Source organism: Poeciliopsis prolifica, unplaced genomic scaffold, assembly GCF_027474105.1.
Source record: "Poeciliopsis prolifica strain line A6 unplaced genomic scaffold, Auburn_PproV2 SCAFFOLD080, whole genome shotgun sequence".
Classification (NCBI taxonomy): Eukaryota; Metazoa; Chordata; class Actinopteri; order Cyprinodontiformes; family Poeciliidae; genus Poeciliopsis; species Poeciliopsis prolifica.
The window spans coordinates 707,827-725,614 of NW_026562455.1; the positions used below are offsets into that span (position 1 = coordinate 707,827).

At 40.0% G+C, this 17,788-nt stretch overlaps 1 protein-coding gene across 2 annotated transcripts; it reads left to right on the forward strand.

Moving 5' to 3' along the window:
* The first annotated feature begins 3,034 nt into the window (after positions 1 to 3,034).
* On the forward strand, positions 3,035 to 16,056 carry cunh6orf136 (chromosome unknown C6orf136 homolog). Of its 2 annotated transcripts, XM_055021960.1 has the most exons (8): positions 3,035 to 3,219; positions 4,505 to 4,690; positions 9,137 to 9,835; positions 11,059 to 11,147; positions 11,232 to 11,432; positions 12,676 to 12,745; positions 13,787 to 13,833; positions 14,269 to 14,336. In XM_055021960.1, the coding sequence occupies exons 2-7, from the start codon at positions 4,592 to 4,594 to the stop codon at positions 13,793 to 13,795; spliced, it is 1,167 nt and encodes a 388-aa protein (XP_054877935.1). In that variant the 5' UTR covers positions 3,035 to 3,219; positions 4,505 to 4,591; the 3' UTR covers positions 13,796 to 13,833; positions 14,269 to 14,336. The 2 variants fall into 2 exon arrangements, with proteins under 2 accessions (XP_054877935.1, XP_054877933.1); XM_055021958.1 differs by lacking the exon at positions 13,787 to 13,833 and having other exon boundaries at positions 14,269 to 16,056.
* The last annotated feature ends 1,732 nt before the right edge of the window (positions 16,057 to 17,788 follow it).

The window sequence follows — 17,788 nt, forward strand, 5'->3', positions numbered from 1 at the left end:
AACATGAGAAAACCCAGACCAGACCCACTCATCCTTTTGTTATGGATGTTCTGTTATTATACAGAAAACCTGGATTGGCTTATGTTATTCCTTTTCATGTTCCCATTGTGATGGAAGCTAGATTGTATAAGTAATTGTATCCTGCTTTTCCAAATAAAAAATTTAAATATGAAAAAAAAAGAATATTATCTGTTGTGTCCTTGGGCAAGACACTTCCTAGTATCTTATTATGCTTTTGCCTGCTGGTGGGGATCAGAGGTCCCAGTAGCACTGGGTTATGGTAGCCTCACTTCTGTCAGATTGACACAGGACAGCTGTGGCTACAATCTTGTAGCTTGTCACCATTAGCATGTGAATGTGTTTAAATGGGTGAATGACTAAAATGCAGTGTGAATCACTCTGGGGTCCTCAGGACTTGATAAAGCACTGCACAAGTAAGTGTTGTTTACCATTTTACCAGACATTTATTTTGTGCCTTATGAAGTCCTATGGATATGATTGAATTTAGGTCATGTGCGTTTTAGAAAGAGTTTAGAATATTCGGGGGCGGTTCATTTTCATTTCCAACTCAAAATGTGCTCGGATGAAGTTACTTTCTCAAGAGGTCCCACCAAACAGTACCCTTTCTCTCTCCATCCATGTGGAATCGCTACCTATTAACATAGGTAGCGATTCCACATGGATGAAAGCAATAGTTTTTTACATTATTACATCCCATCCATCCATCCATCCATCCATCCATCCATCCATCCATCCATCCATCCATCCATCCATCCATCCATCCATCCATCCATCCATCCATCCATCCATCCATTATCTGTTCACCCTTGACCCAAGTGGGGTTGGGAGTTGCTGATAGCTACCTCCAGCTGCGTTCCAGGCGAGAGGCGGGGTCACCCTGGACAGGTCGCCAGTATGTCAAAGGGCAATTACTACATCCCTTATTGATCAATTTCTGTCCAATTAGGTGTTGCCTTGGCAATAGTCAAGTCGTTTTGGAAGACTGGATTTCTGTATTCTTAGCAACAAAACGCTCCTTTCCTGTCCATCTTTTTCTTTCCTGTTTGTTTTATTGGGTATAGAAGACAGATCCTTCCAGTTTTAAACAGATTAGTTCCACAACATCACAAATCTGACCTTATAAATTCACACCACATGTTCAGTATATCAAACAAGGACACAACAAACAAATGTGACCTTATCTTGTATAACTGCTTCATGTTACTTTTACATCAGTGCCTTCCCCGGTGTAGAACTGTTTTCAGTTGAACCTGAAGCTGCAGTAGATCTACAATTCACAACGAGCAAAAAGTTTGTGCACCCAAACAAACAAACAGACCCCTGAAGAGCCTGGGGAGGCAGACTAATAGTATCTTACATGACTGAGGGCATTTAAATGATAATTATACTTTTTATTTATCAGTACCTTTCACCTTATAAAAGCTGAAAGGTTTTGTAAGCTATCCAAGAGCTGGACAGCCTATAAATAAAGCACCTTACATATAAGGTGCTTTATAAATAAGCACCATATAAGTAAGGTGCTTCTTTATAAGCACCTTTATATTGTTGACAACATAAAGAACACATTGTGAGCAAAGGTTAAAAACTGCTGCAAAGAACATCATGAAATACAATTAAGTGTTAATGGTGTGACTTGTGGGAAGGTAATGTAGGGTTTGATAGTCCCAGTGAGATTTGAGGAGGAAATTGAAAGTGGGCAAAGATGATGTTTGGAGATTAAGTTTATTCCAGGGTTGGAGAGCAGAGTATAGCTAAAAGACCCAAATTGGACAGATGGACATACGGCTTAGAAAGAAGAGAGTCAAAAGACCAGCAAAGGGTGCAAGGTGAAAGAGATTAGTAAGATAAGGAAGGGCTAGGTTAAGGAGGACTTCGAATGTTAACCAGAGTTTTTAACCCAATGTTTCTGAATCAGTTAAAGTCTATGTAGGAATTTGTGGTATACCAAAGAACAGTGCATTACAAAAATCAAGTCTGGATATGATCAAGACCTATGGCATAAATGGTGGTGGGGGTAAATGAGACAGAGACAGTTGATGTTATAGAGATGATCACTTCCACCTCTTCGTCTTCTTGACAATTAAGAGTTCTTTTCACTGCTGGTGTGAAGTCAACTTTAATGAAACTCTTTGAAGTTGTCCTTATTACAGTTTCAGTTTCCTGACACCAACACCATCGCCAATCTAAAACACAACGTAAACTTAGTGAGATGGTGTCAAGAATACAATATTGACACAAAAAAAAACATAAAACATATAAACATACCTCGCTGGCTGACCCTTCCTTTTGAGGCAGAAATGAGGTAATTAAAATAAATTCTTAAACTTAAATTATCTTCCTTCATTCACTTGCCAATGCATGCTGTTATATCTCAAGCGTCTCTGGTAACCTAGCAACGTACTGATTCCACTTCCTACCTTAATATTCCAAAATAAGAGTCTTAACAAAAAATATAAATAATACAAAATAAAACGTAAATTAAAACTATGGCAGTAAAAAAGATTAATTTTGAGACTTGGAAGAACAAAACAGCTGTTTTGATAATCAGGTCATACCAATGGTTTGTATAGATAAATCACTAAATATTGTCAGATTTGTAATAGTAGAAAAAAATAATGATCCCAAGGATGCACATGACAAAAAAATGAGAAACAGTGCCCTTGAGGAGTTTGATCAGATGTGGAATCTGTAAACTGCCAAAGTGCGGTCAAAATCTGAACTTCAATGCAAGATGGCCAACTTCTTGTCTGGTGTAGACCGATATTTCTCCAACTTTTTCAGGCTGAGGAGTTAACCCATTTAACAAACACTCATGGACCACTGAACTTTAAATTTCCCCACAATAACACAAGATGTTAATGCTACCTGAAATGAAAATATTAGTCTCTTGATAAACTTATTGTTTGGATATTTGCAGTAAGTTCAATCTCCTGTTGGTGGCAGCACCGAACATCACTCCAAAGAGGTTTAAGAGAAAGAAGAAGAATTTGCAAATTTCCTACATCAGCGAAAGCATCGTCGTTACGTTACATAGTGCAAGGACATGCTCAGGGGGAGTGACATTTGTTAAAGTTATCTGAATTACGTAGCCTCTTGCTGTCTCATCCGTCCTGGTGTTGCTGTAGTTCTGTGGTAAAGAACAAAGCTCTTGAGACGAATGTGAGCAGCTTTCCGTTCGTGGAAGGAACAGAGCAGGAGGTCAGTAAGCCGGATTTAGGGGAGACTCAGCTGCTTCCTTAGCTTAGCACGAAGCTAGCTACCGCTGTTCGTCATTGACTGTCACTGTTGACTACTCTGCATAGCAGCATGGTTATGATTTTGTTTCTCCAAATATTCAACCAGATATACAGAACTTAGAAAAATGCAATAGCTTTATATTTAACCTGAATCCATGTTGGGTTTTTATACACCAACAGCTGTCATGTGTAGGTGTTTTAAACGCTTTATATGTGACCAACATGCTTTTTTCTTTTATTATACTGCATTTAGGGCTTAGTAGTTAGTAGTTATCCACAGATAATGTGGATTCATTTTTATATACAATACTAAGTCCTTGTAAAACGTCTAAAATTCAAATTCAGACGTATTGTAAGTCATTTGATCATTTCTTTTATTAGAATTTCAAAACCAAAGGTAGGGAGGGCAAAAGGTTTAGTCGGTTTTGGAATTAGGACGCTGGAATTTAGAATGTATTGTATTAGTATTTAGCAATATACAGTTAAAGCCCAAAATATTCATAGTTTTGGCAGGATTAGGCCTTATTTTTCAATTTTGCTATTATGTTCTTACTACTTTAGAATTGTGGCTCTGTTGCTGTAGTTCTGATTTGTTCATTGTGTATATTTTATTTTCTTGCTTTTTGAACGTTTATATTTTGTTTTATAATTGTAAGAATTCTTGCTCTTTTTTTACTTTCATATAGTTGCTATGATATGTTTAGTTGCTATGACATTGCTTTGTTGTTTTTTTTAACATGAAAATTTTATGTTATGATGGTCATGAAACTGTCATACAGCAACAGTCTTCAGTTAGAAGCTTTTTCACATATCACCAGTCCAGGCTTTCCTACATTGGCTTCCGGTGCCCTCTCAGATTAATTTCACAATTTTACTGCAGGTTTTTAAAACTTTAAATTGCTTAGGTCCTCCTTATTCACAAACTCTGACACCTACATACTCCCAATGAGATTTGGGTAATCAAGTAATCAAAATTTCCTAGTTTTCTCTCTGTCCAGATTAGAGTAAAGGGGATTGCATATTTTTCTTTTATGGCTCCCAATCTATGGCATAATCTGCCTTTTTCTATTAGTTATGCTCATAGCTTACCTGGTATAAGTTGCATCTTTACACAAATTTTTATGTTAGTGTTTTTAATAATCATGAGGATAACATTGCCATTGTATAGATGGCTGTGGTTTAATAGTAGAAGCAACCCTAAAAAGTGCAGACAGTGGTGTGAAAATCTGACTCTTCTCTGCCTTTAGATTTGAGCTTCAGGACAGCTGGCAGCTCTTTGGGCTCCCTGCTTTGCAGTGGTCTCTGGTGATGTGCAGCTGGTGACCCCTGACTCGATGGCTGTGAGCAGAGGAGGGGTGGCTCTCTGGATGGGTTGTCTCTGCAGTCAGAGCAGAAGGAGACCGGTTCAAAGATGGAGCCGAGGTCTCATCCAGGTAATTTGTTGGATTCTAAGATCACTATACATTTGACATCTACAGTTCTGCTCACCATCACTGGCACCCCTTCATGTTTTGCATAACTGAGTGAAAATATTCAGAAATAAATGGAAATGTTCAAAATGGGGAGCAGAGTAGTGGAAGAAATACTGACACCTCCAGGTGTTAGGTATCAGTAACTTAAACTCAATGTTTATGGCAATAAACTTACAATTTTGCAATATCTCAAAAATAAAAAAATGAGGTGAACAGTTGATTAAGATTTTCTGGGATAAACTGGAGGGACAGTTTAAACAAAATTATTTTTTACTGCCTCTCTTTTGATTGGAAAGTATCCTTCCCAATGTGAACTCACATCCCTTATTTGCAAACATCCAACTGGTGATTTTTATCAATGCATCTCATTTAATTAAACACACAAGTATTATATACCTGATAATCAAAATGCTGAAAACTAAATATTTGAAATTAGTTGTGCAACAATTGCAGTTTTCTGGCCGAAAGGTTGAAAATTGCAAAATTGTTGCTGTTTCCAAAATTATTGCTGTTTTTTTGTCTGACTTGCCACTGGAAATGGTCTTGAATTTTAAAGTAATGGTACCATGTGTCAAAGCAGCTTTGGATTGTAGTATGTAGGATGAAGATGGAGACAAAGAAGAGGTTGAGGGGAGTGCCTTGTGCATTTTTAATATTTTATGTACTCATGTATAAATGCGTTGCTGCTTGGACACCTTAATTTCTCCTGTGGAAGATTAATAAAGTATTTGTTGATTGATTTGACAGGCAGAGCCAATAACTAAATGGTGCAAACTGAATTTTTTTTTGTTTTTTTTAGATTAACATCATGTTATTCCTCTTTATAAACATACCTGTAGTGTAGCTTTGATTCTTTTGTGCATATTTGAAAAATCCTTCAAATAGGGAAGTGTGGACCTAAGAGAAGAAACGAGCAGCACAGATCTAAATCACAATTTTTCAAATCCTTCCTATTTATATTTGACAAATCCAAATAGGATTATTTGGATTTTCCGAATAAAAAAAATCCAATTACAAAAAATAACAATTTTTTTGTCTGAAAAAAAAAGTTCCAATGACATAATTTACACATTAAGCAGTTCACAGTAAGCCCAACAGAATAAAATTTCATAGAGGCGAATAAGGTGATGAAGAAAGACATCTGGAATGACATTCACAACTGACATTTTGCCATGGTTGTTGAATGACAACCATTCAACACTTGCTCTCACAAGGCAACGCCTGTTCCACCCAGCTCCTCCTGAGACCTGAAGTCTCCAGCCAACCTTCAGCCTGACAGAATCCCCAAAACCCTCTATATCAGAGGTTCTCAAAGCTTTTGAGACCAAGATCTACTTTTTTTCTCACCAGCCGGCTGAGATCTACCTCATGACACGAAGACATAAAAATTGTTAATTAAACCCTATTGACTATTAAACCCTATTAACCTATGAATATGAATATACATCAGTTATATCAGAAATGATAAAGTTATAAAAAACTTAATGCAATTTCTTTCTCAGCTAGATTCTGACACTGGGAGCAGGTTACTGATTTCTCAGTCAGAAGCTGGTTTCAAACCTGAGGGCAGCAGGTGTCAGTTATAGTAGATCTGAAATTTGGTTAAAAACATGCAGTCTGTTACGATATCAGGTTTCAAGACTTGATATTTAGTTATCGATTATTAATAAGTCTCTCATGAACACAGCGGTGGCTGAGAAGCTCATTTAAACTCCTATTTTGATAAGCGTGTCAGAAGAGGAAGTGCTGGTTTCAGCGTCCTGGCGGCTTCAGTTTGTCACCTACTACCTGCTGCAGGAAGGTTTTGAGATCCACTCAAAACCTTCCTGATCGACGTATTGAGCACACCTGCTCAATATGGGCCCCTAGAAACAGTATTTGGAAAATCATTGGTGGAACCCATTGTATAAATTACTTGTGAGTCCAACGCTCCATAGAACTACTGTAAACAACTTTATGGAGAAAGGCTGCTGTGATGACCGCCTGAAGGCAATGTTTCAAAGAGGAGTTTCTTACAGACAAGGAAATACAATTTCAAGACATCAAATTCAAAATTCTAATAAGGCATATATGTGATATAAACAGCATTTTTATTACAACTGAAGACCCTGATGATGAATAAGAAGTTTGGATTCCATGTTCCCTCACCCGGACGTGGGTCACCGGGGCCCCACCCTGGAGCCAGGCCTGGAGGTGGGGCACGTTGGCGAGCGCCTGGTGGCCGGGCTTTTACCCATGGAGCCCGGTCGGGCTTAGCCCGAAGAGGAGACCTGGGTCCCCCTTCCCATGGACCCACCATCTATGAGAGGAGCCAAAGGGGTCGGGTGGAGTATGTGATGGGTGGTGGCCGAAGGAGGGGGTTCTGGCGGTCCGATCCTCGGTTGCAGAAGCTGGAGTTCGGAGAGGCCCTGGAGAAAGACTTCCGCATGGCTTTGAGGCGATTTTGGTCCACCATCCGGCGTCCTAGGAGGGGGAAGCAGTGTAGTACCAACACCGTTTACAGTAGGGCTGGTGTGCTGCTGACCTCGACTCGACTTTGTGGGCCGGTGGGCAGAGTACTTCGAAGACCTCCTCAATCCCACCGACATGCCTTTGAGGAAGCTGAGCCTGGGACTCTGGGTTGGGCTCTCCAATCTCTGCGGACGAGGTCGCCGAGGTGCTTAAAAAGCTCCTCAGTGGCAGGGCCCCGGGGGTGGATGAGATTTGCCCGGAGTTTCTTAAGGCTCTGAATGTTGTAGGGTTGTGTTGGTTGATGTGACTCTGGAGTATCGCATGAACATCGGGGGCAGTATCCCTGGATTGGCAGACTGGGGTGGTGGTCCCCCTGTTTGAAAAAGGGGATTGGAGGGTGTGCTCCAATTATAGAGGGGTCACACTCTTAAGCCTCCCTGGCAAGGTCTATTCGGGGGTCCTGGGGAGGAGGGTCTGTCGGATAGTCAAACCTCGGATTCTGGAAGAGCAGTGTGGTTTTCGTCCTGGACGTGGAACACTGGACCAGCTCTACACCCTCAGCAGGGTCCTGGAGGGTGCATGGGAGTTCACCCAACCGGTCTACATGTGTTTTGTGGACTTGGAGAAGGCGTTCGACCATGTCCGTCAGGGTGCCCTGTGGGGGTTCTCCGGGAGTATGGGGTACCGGGCCCTTTGATACGGGCTTTTAGGTTCCTGTATGACCGGTGTCAGAGTCTGGTCTGCATTGCCGGCAATAAGTCGGGCTCGTTTCCAATGAAGGTTGGACTCCGCCAGGGCTGCCCTTTGTCACCAATTCTGTTCATTACTTTTATGGACAAAATTTCTAGGCACAGCCAAGGTGTTGAGGGGATCCGTTTTAGTGGCCTTAGGATTGTATCTCTGCTTTTTGCGGATGATGTGGTCCTATTGACTTCATCGGGACGTGATCTGCAGCTCTCGCTGGAGCAGTTCGCAGCCGGGATGGGTATCAGTGCCTCCAAGTCTGAGGCCGTGGTCTTGAGCCAGAAAAGGGTAGAGTGCTTCCTCCGGGTCGAGGGGGATGTCCTGCCCCAAGTGGAGGAGTTCAAGTATCTTGGGATCTTATTCACGAATGAGGGAAGAAGGGAGCGGGAGATCGACAGGTGGATTGGCGTAGCGTCCGCCGTGAAGGTGGGTTTCTTCCGTAGGGTGGCTGGGCTCTCCCTTAGAGATAGGGTGAGAAGCTTGGTCATCCGGGAGCGACTCAGAGTAGAGCCACTGCTCCTTCACATCGAGAGGAGCCAGTTGAGGTGGCTCGGGCATCTGGTCAGGATGTGTCCCTGCTGAGGTGTTTCGGGCACGTCCCAACAGGAGGTGGGACGTGCCCACCTCCAGGGAAGACCCAGGACACGCTGGAGGGACTATGTCTCCCGGCTGGCCTGGGAACGCCTCGGGATTGTCCCGGAAGAGGGAAGTCTTGGCCTCCCTTCTTAAGCTGCTACACCCACAACCCGACCCCGGATAAGCGGCAGACGATGGATGGATGGAAGTTGTTATGTTGTGGTATTAAAACTGCAATGGACAGGCGACTTGTCCAGGGTGTCCCCGCCTCTTGCCCATTGACTGCTGGAGATAGGCACCAGCACAGAGGGACTGTCTGTCCATCTGTCCCTTTTAGGGAAGTTCTTTGAGAGGGTGAAACCTAGATGAGATGAGTGGAAAAGGACACCAAGGGTTGTAAAATAAACCGCTAGTGATGTGTGAGCTGTAACTTCAGGTCAGAGGAGAGAAGACGAGGACAGTTGGTGGTGGAATGAGGAAGAACAGGAAAGCTTAAGTCCACAGAGTTTGTGTGTAGAAAATATTTGTTACCTTTAGTTAGCCCAGCAAAATGTCAGGTGTTTATATCAGCACATGAAAGTTTGTGTAAAGGAAATCTTGGATAAATAGTGTTGAGTGTTCAATTCTCTGTCGTAGGTCTTCCACTGGCCGTGGATGTGTCAGGCGTGTCCACTAAGCAGTGCAGCTTGGGCTCTGCCCCTCCCCAACAGCCTGAGGTATCAGAAGCCAAGGCAGCCGCTGCTGCACCACCCGCTTCAGCACCCGCTTCGCCACCCGCTGCACCACGCCAGCCAGCAGAGAGACGGCTGCTACGAGGAGGACTGGGAGGAGTCTCATGGCATGTGTGTGCTCGTGCCTCAGGAGAGACTGAACAGTCTGCACACACTGATGAAACTTCCTGCCTTCAGTCACATTCAACCTGAAGATGTGATTACTTTGGAGAATCCCAGCAGATATGCAGCATTTTCCTTTCAACTGACCACTGTGGACGGCAGCAGGGAAGACGACATCAGCATTGACAATGTCCAGGGAGGAACAGATGTTATTCAGAGAGACTTTAGCTGCTTCACAAAGCTGCTGGAAAGAAAGGATTGTCTGGTGTCATTTATGTATGACTCCCAGTTTTATTGTTTTTGTTGTCCAAGCACACACCTGGGTGTAGGTGGATTGATAAAATCCTGCCAGAACCATGGACTGAACAGGACGGAGCTTCTTCTGCTGCCACTGTCCTCTGTATGTTTGTGTAGCCCGCTGGGGCCAGGAGAGGTCCTGGGGGATGGAGACAGTGAGGAAGAGGAGAAACTGGGCCAGATGTATGAAAGGCTAAGGCTAGAGGTGAGTTATTATACATCTGTCCCAACTTTCCATCTTTCATATCTTATAAACACACAACTACACACACAACCATAGGCGCCAATTCCATGTTTACTTCGGAATGTGAGAAAGAACCTACACTTTTCATTGATTTGTTAATAACCACAATAACATGTCCTGCAATTTGAGCACCATAAACGTGCTCCAGATTACTGGGTTGGACAGCACCTAAAAACTAGTGAGATTACCATGCCTTAATTTATTTCCACAAACTATACAGAATGAGCATGAATCTATCACAAAAGTGGTTGTAACGTTCTTATTTATTGTCCAATTTCTATCAATTATGGCTTAGTAAATTAAAGTTGCAAAAATTGCAGATTGAAAGGTAAAATGCGTATTCTCCCTTGATATAAGTTTGGTTTCTTGATGCAAGTGAAGACTAACCAACCTTGTTTGTACTGGACAATTAATTTAGTTTTAGACACCTGTAATTGCTGCTGTAAGCGACATAGTTTGCTAAATACTTTGACATGTTTTATCATATTCTGACATTCTACAAAGTGAAGTAGGAACTGTTTCCAATTTTTGATTATTGAACTCTCCTAAATTACAAGCGGCTACAATGCACCACAAAAATGCAAAAACAGGTTTTTTGCATTTTATCTACATTTTTAAATTCTAAATGTATGGGAAAAAAAGTCAACAAATAATGACAAATATCCCATAGTAGATATTTTTATCTAAAATTACAAGTTATTATTATTATTTTTTTAAAGTTGTGAAATTTATTCCTCTAGATGAGTTTTAATTGACTGTCATGAAAGTAAAAAAGGCTCTTTGGGCTGTAAAGTTGCAGACTGCTGGCCCACACAGCACAGTATTTCAGTGTTGTTGACATTGGCTTGAATAAAGTCAAATATCAAGGATCTTCCTTGTTTCTTTCTTTCTCTCTTTCTTTCTCTGACAGGATAGTAAGTGATGATTCTGAAGTTTTGTGAATCACAGGTCATCTTGAACTTTATCTTTGTATGCATCACTTTCAGAATGGCCATTTTAACCTGCTACAATGTAATGAACAGATGGTCTATTAGAGTGAATGCTTGGTAACTCCTGGGTTAGAAGCTTCTCAATTGTCATATAGTTTCAGTCCCATGGGGAAAGCTGGTGGGAAAACTGCTGGTACACTGTGTCAGATCGATATGAATTGTGTTCTAATTGTGTTTTTTATTGTTTTTTTGCAGCTTCCAAATTTCTTTATGACAGACCACGACTACACCATGTACTCGAATGATGTGGAATTTATCAATGGCTTGCTAAATATGAAGACAAGGTGACTGCATGTTCAGGCGGGATACTCTCAATGAAATATGCTCCCAACAGCAACAGTAGATTTTTGCTCATTCTGTGATTGTAGAGGTCTTATGGGGTACCGACTCACACTGTCCCTGTGGCGCTTCCTGTCCCTGTGCTACTACGCTGAGGCTCGGCTGGATGTGCTGAAGCTCACCAAGCACATGGAGGATGGGACCATCAAGGCTCGCTGGAGGATCAAGGGCCTTCCCTTTCACTCTGTTCTGCTGCGCTTCTACCGGAAAGACAAGTCCCACCTCTACAGGTGACACAGTTCATTCAGCCTAGATACTAGTTCACTACTTTTATTTCGCAATGCTTTCACTTGTTGGATTGTTGTTGTCATGAGAGCCCACACTAGGTGATTCATGGTTATTACTGCAGTATCAGCCAGTACAATTTCATAACTGGTTTTTAAATGTTTCACATCAAGATACAAGTTTGTAGGTAACTATCATTTGCAGTGATAAAAATGATAGCCAACAGAATCCTAATGCCTAGACAGCGGATTCAGTAATGTACATGAACAAGCATTTCTGATCCCCAAACCAGCTGTTACAGGGTTTCCCCCAGAAAAGTTGCTAAGCCTGGTGGTCCACCGTATTTTTGTAATAAAAGATGTTAAGATGACAGGAAATGTAAAATATTACTGGGTAATTATGTTACTCAAAGACATTGCTGACAATAGTTACTCCAAAGTTATAGAGTCTTAAAAACAACAAATAAAATGATACAATTAAAATAAATATTAATTATTTGCACTTTTGTTCAATCCAAATTGAGTCAGCAGCTGCTGAAGGCCCCCAAGGCCTTCAGGGGCCCCATAAATGCAAACGTTTGTTGAATTTTTAACATTTGTTTATTCAGAATGACAATGCTGTTAAATTTGAGTGAATGGGATAAATTAAAATATTTTACATTGTTTAAGATTTACATTTCAGATTTTAAGGAGCTGGAAAGTTTACTTGTGAAAGTTCATTGAACAATCTTCATTGTTTAAGTTACCATAGCTACAATCTGATGCTGGACTTTAATCTGGGGTTTGAGCTCTGTTTGTTCACAAACACAGTTTAGTAAATTACAATTAAAACTTTTTTTTTTTAAGCTCAGACAATTAAGCTACCCTTTTCTCCCAGAATTTAATAAATCTATGTTGAAATGCTGTTAGTGGTGCTGATGTTCTTAGCAGAAATTAAAAAAGCAATACTAAGAAAAAACTAAGCTCCTCCACAACCTCAAACACCGGTCCACTAACACACCATCTAAAAACACATCCATAAACTGTATCCGTGGAGACGGCCCACCAGGCTTGTATTACGCCTGAGAAACCAAACTAGTTCCTTTCGCCATAGAAGTCTTTTACTCTGAAGGGGCATCTCTTCACATAGCAGTTCTTCTCAGAACATAACATGCTTAGGAGCGTTCTGATATCATACTGAATTCAATACCTCATCTGGCCAGATTTTTGTCTTTCTAATCCCACTCATTCTGAATATCATCTTTTCTAGGTCATTTGATGCATTTTCAACTTTTTACATTGGACACGACGGACTCATTCGTTGTCACAAAGTTGAAAAGGTGAGTTAGTGGTTTCTATTAAAAGGCCTTTAAATATTCAGATTCAAATCAGGTCCCAGAGTAAAGCACCACAAAATGTTTGGAATTCTTGGCTTTCTGAAAATATTTCATAATTTACCAAAACCTTTACAGGTGAACTAATTTGACCTAGTCCAATTTTTTATTTATTTATTTGTTACTGTATGTTTATTGATTGTGTTTCATTTATCAGTCACATACAGAACACAAAACGGAACAAAACTGTTGACAAGGAAAATTACTTGCATTCTGACAAAGACGAACAGATACAGGGTGAAAAGAGCATACAGATTTACTTTCCAATTTTTTGAGCAGCATTTAGAGTGACAGAATCTAGTTCATTTGCGCCGTCTCTTTTTGTAAAGGTCCGATTGCAGTCTCAGCATGAACGTTAACTTTTCCATTTTGTGGGTTTCTTCCACCAGTTCCAGTCAGTTCTTTAGCGTTGGTGGGTCAGGTTGAAGCAATTTCCGAGTGATCGGTTTTTTGGCTTTAGCACTGAAGATTTTTAATAAATATTTGTCACTCATGTTCAGACCTTCAGGAACGGCTCTGAGCAGCAATAACATGGTAGGTTGTTGAAGTTTAAGACCCCAAATTAATTCAATCTTCTCCAAAACATCCTTCCAATAAGTCTTGATCTTTATGCAGGACCAGAAAATATGGGAGTGATTTTCCTCTGTGTCCCAGCACCTACTCGTCCAATTTTTTAAAGGCATGTGTCCAAATGTTAAATAGTTCAATACTTAAGGTGTGGCTACAATAATCCCAAGAGTCTGATCCAAAAATCAACCACTGAATGTTCTGGATCAATAACAGTTTGTTAACATGCACTTTCATTATGCTGATCAGTCTGTGGCGCCTTGAGACCAGTCTTGTTTACATATTCAGAAGAACTGAGCTAACCAGCCAGCCAAAGGGAGCCAGTTCCAATGGAGACAATAGTCTATAGATCGGGTAGACCTGAATTTCCATCTGCCCTAAAGTCTAACCAGTACATCTCTGTTCCATCATACTGATCAGGCAGCTTGATGAGGCTCGAAACGGCTGCCGACATCTCAAGAAGTCAGGTATCCACCAACTCCAAACAGCAGAAATCCTGTTTCATGAATCCAAAAAAATACAGATCCTCCAGATCTTTCAGGAATAACATACACAGGCAAAAATATTTGTAAACATCCCAAAAGTCCAATATGTATCCTGTTAGGTATGACTGCAGGATAAGCAGGCTCTCCTTTTACCAGTTTTCGCGTTGAGAAAATCTGATCAGTTGCATTGAGAGACCAGTTAACCATGTCCATAATTTGTAGAGTCAGAGGATGTGCAAAGAGAGGCTCCAAAAAGCCTCTCTATTTTTGGAGAGGCTTTTTCACAGCGAGAGCTAAAATAAAAAAACAAATACTGTTGTTTAGTTAGTGAAAGGATAGTTGAATGAAATGACTCCTGTGCTTTTGTGGAGCAGATCCTGTAACTGTTTTGTGGCCTCCTCTCCTCTCCTGTTCCAGGTGATGCCGGCCCAGCCCCCCATCCTTCCCAGAGTAACGTCCCTCCTTGCGGGAGCTCTAGTGGCACTGGGGGTGCAAGAACACAGACCTGCTGTCAACCTTCTCCCCCCCATCCTTTCCTCATTGCGACAGAGCAAAAATTGACAGTAGTAAAATAAGTCAGTGAAATGAATGTTTGATCCTGAAAATGTCCATTCATCCTCATCTCTAGTGTAGCTTAAAATGAAACTACAAACAGCTATGTTTGTTTCGTGCTCCCTCTTTGTTAGATGAGCAGTCATGGCTTCTCTGCTTCATCTGTTTCAGTTCAGCTGTCCACTTAAACCCTTCCTTTGTTTTTTGGGTTCAGACATCACAGGGTTGTCAGTTACTACTCTGCTGCCAAATGTTGTTCTACCAGAAAAGCTGCTGTTCTTTCACAACTATTAGAAGCATTAGATTTGAAAGCTTTCTCTATTTGAAGTTTAGAAATAAATGTTTACATGTTAAAGATTAGCTAAGCAGCTTCAGAACAAATGTTCTACTTGCTATCAGAATAAGTAATAAAAGAATGTTGACTAACTGATGTCCAAAAGAATATTATTCAGTTAACCCTCCCCATTTCCTCTGTTATTTGAAGATGTTTGCAAAGTGATTATTTTGTCCCTTTTTAAAAGTTTCCTTTTATAATTTAAGTAATGAAAACATCAAGCTAGCATAAACGGTGAGAAAAAGTAATCAAATGTAAATGGATACATTTTGAACTGTGTGGTTGAAATCGCTGCCACAAGCTTTGTGTTCCTATCGCTGCATGTAAAGAATTTTTTTTCTTATGACAACAAAAATCATCACAGCTAGAGTCTTTGTTTACCTTACTGGCATTCAGTTGGCTCTGTAGAAGTTATGGAAATTTAGAATAGCAGATTTCTGAATATCAAGCTCTGGCCTGAGAAGAAGTCACGTTTGGACAGCATTGTTTTATTTTTTGCTAAATCATTTCATATTTCCTAATCTGCCTGCAGTCCATGGAGTTGGACCTGTCCTCACACATTTTGTCTGGATTGTTTCAGTGAGCATAGCAACTTAGTGGCTAGTTTGTAACTAGCCGTCAGAAAACACATATTTTGTGTACAGTATTTTTAGCTAATTATTTAACAATTGACATCTTCACCGCATTCAGCCTACAAGCTGGTACAACAGCAGTCCAAATATGGATCAAAGTTATGTGGAAATAAAATTTTGATATGGATCAGCGCTGTGGCCAAGACTACCCAGTTTCCAAGCCTTTACTGCTGCGTCTATAAAAGTGATATCTTAATAAATACATTTAGCAATGTACATATCTTTACAATACAAATTTATTTGTGCTTCAACTGTAAAACCAGTTTGTAGGTTAAAAGATGTATTCTTCACTTCCTTTTACCTACATTAAAAGTACACAAATAAATAAATGCACTCTAAACGTTCAACTCTTTGAAGCTTCCTGTTGGTTCTTAACATTACTTAAAAAGAACTTACTTGACAGTCTTTAGACAAACACAGAAGGAGTTGAGCTATTTATTACTGGTTTTTGTAACTGCTGGAATTTCAAGCCCTCATCATTCATTCTGATTCATGCTTTACAAAACCAATAGATTTTACTTTTACAAAATAAAAACTAAAATCTATAAGTTTTAGTTTTGATAGCTGTGGTTCACCAATGACTTGCTGTATTAAACAAATTTCCAGATCCAAATGAACTCTGCATGTTCTAGAGTAAACTCTAGTGTGATTCCTGACTGGAAGAATAAACTTGTTTGATTAACATGATTCCTGTCTTGGATGTACTTGGGAGGACATATACAGTGCATATCAAAGAAAAATCAAAGGTGATGTTGAATTTCTGTCAATACTTTGATAGCAAAATTCTTGTAATGGGGAAATATTAAATGAAACAGAAATGTTTAAGATATTTACGAAATGAAATTTCAAGAGTATGTCAAAATTTTGTATACTTGTTGGTACAATGTTTTACTGTTGTAGTGCTTCATCGAGGTACATCAAATTGTAAGTAGGACAGGTCTATGTCCCGTTTTTGTTCTTCCAGCAATATCTATTTGCTGTTTGAGAAGAAAAATAATGGCCATTAGAAAGACTATTATTGTACCATTCCACATGTGTTGGAATGGTACAATATTTACAATGAAAAGATTTTTTGATCTTTGTTATTGGACTAACAATATTTAAGATAGGCCATAATATCATCTGGAACATCTTATTTGTGACAGTGGTTATTGTAACATTTTAAACATTTTATCTGAGAAAGTACTGGCATTTTGTGAACACAGCTCTTGTTTTTCATCTGAGAAGCCCACCTTTTCCAGGGCTCTAACCATTCCCACTACTCCTCCATAGCATCTGGGACACCAGTAGAAACATGGGGTTTGGAGCGATTGAGGGGATGGAAGAGATTAAATGAGATTCACCCTTAAGTGTTTCAATGTTGTTGGTCAGGTGAATTTTGGCCTGGTCCTCCTTTCAGTCCAATTTTGTGCAGGACTTGAGGACTGAAGGCAGCCTTTGCTGCTCTTTGGCATTAATGTGCTTCTTGGTGTGTATTGGCAATGGCTTATTACCTTGGTGGCTTGTTTTGTTTTGTTTCTTACTGGAAAACTACACACAACTCATCTTTGGTGTTCTGCATAAAACTCCCAAGGATGGAGTATGATCAGTACACTGTACTGCACTTTTTTTTAAATTGGTAAAGATAAAAAATATTGTAAAAATAAAAACATGCTAATGTTTACAATGTTGAGGACAATTGAGAGAGCCCACAGACTTTGACATGCGAGTTGTGTCCCAAAACACTACAAAAATCAAACAAGGTAAATCTGGAAGACCTGTTTTGTCTATGGGCAATAATTAAATGTAACTTTTTAAAAAAAATCCTGATTCTATAATACAAGTTCCTCTTTCAACATGTGTGTATTCAGGCACAATAAAATAAAGACGGTTATCAATAAAATCTAAAGAAAGAATTAACTTACTCTACCATATCTCTGAACAAGATCAGTGGTTTATGAAGATAAGAATCCAGGTGAGTTTTTAGTTTTCAAGGCTACATCTAAGCTTTTCATATAAAATTTAAAATCTCAGAAAATGACTATCACTATTTATCGCAAAGTCAGATAACATTGGGATGAGAGAGCCAAACCCTCAGTCTGGTTATTTATGACGCACATGTCGATCCTGGCCAATGAACGTTACAAGCTGTTTACTTCTTCAGCCAAATCCTTCAGTCCACAGATGGATGCAAGTGGACTAGCGCCCCCACGGGCCAAGTTGTGTCAAAGGAACTTACTGTGAAACATAGCGGTGAGTGGGACCATGTATGGCAAGCCGTTTTAACATAAATTCGGTTTCGTCCGACTATCCGTAATTACATATCTGAAAATGCATTTTGACTCGACAAAACTACATTTTGACTATCCGGAATGGTAATTTAAGATATCTGCATTTACATTCTGACTAGTAAGAATAATAATTCAAGATATCTTCAATT

Bases quoted from the DNA above. Each gene is read 5' to 3' on its own strand.
- cunh6orf136 (XM_055021958.1), top strand. From the start codon at position 4,592: ATGGCTGTGAGCAGAGGAGGGGTGGCTCTCTGGATGGGTTGTCTCTGC. The intron at 9,836-11,058 runs GTGAGTTATTAT...GTTTTTTTGCAG, and splicing joins ATGAAAGGCTAAGGCTAGAG to CTTCCAAATTTCTTTATGAC. The intron at 11,433-12,675 runs GTGACACAGTTC...CATCTTTTCTAG, and splicing joins GACAAGTCCCACCTCTACAG to GTCATTTGATGCATTTTCAA.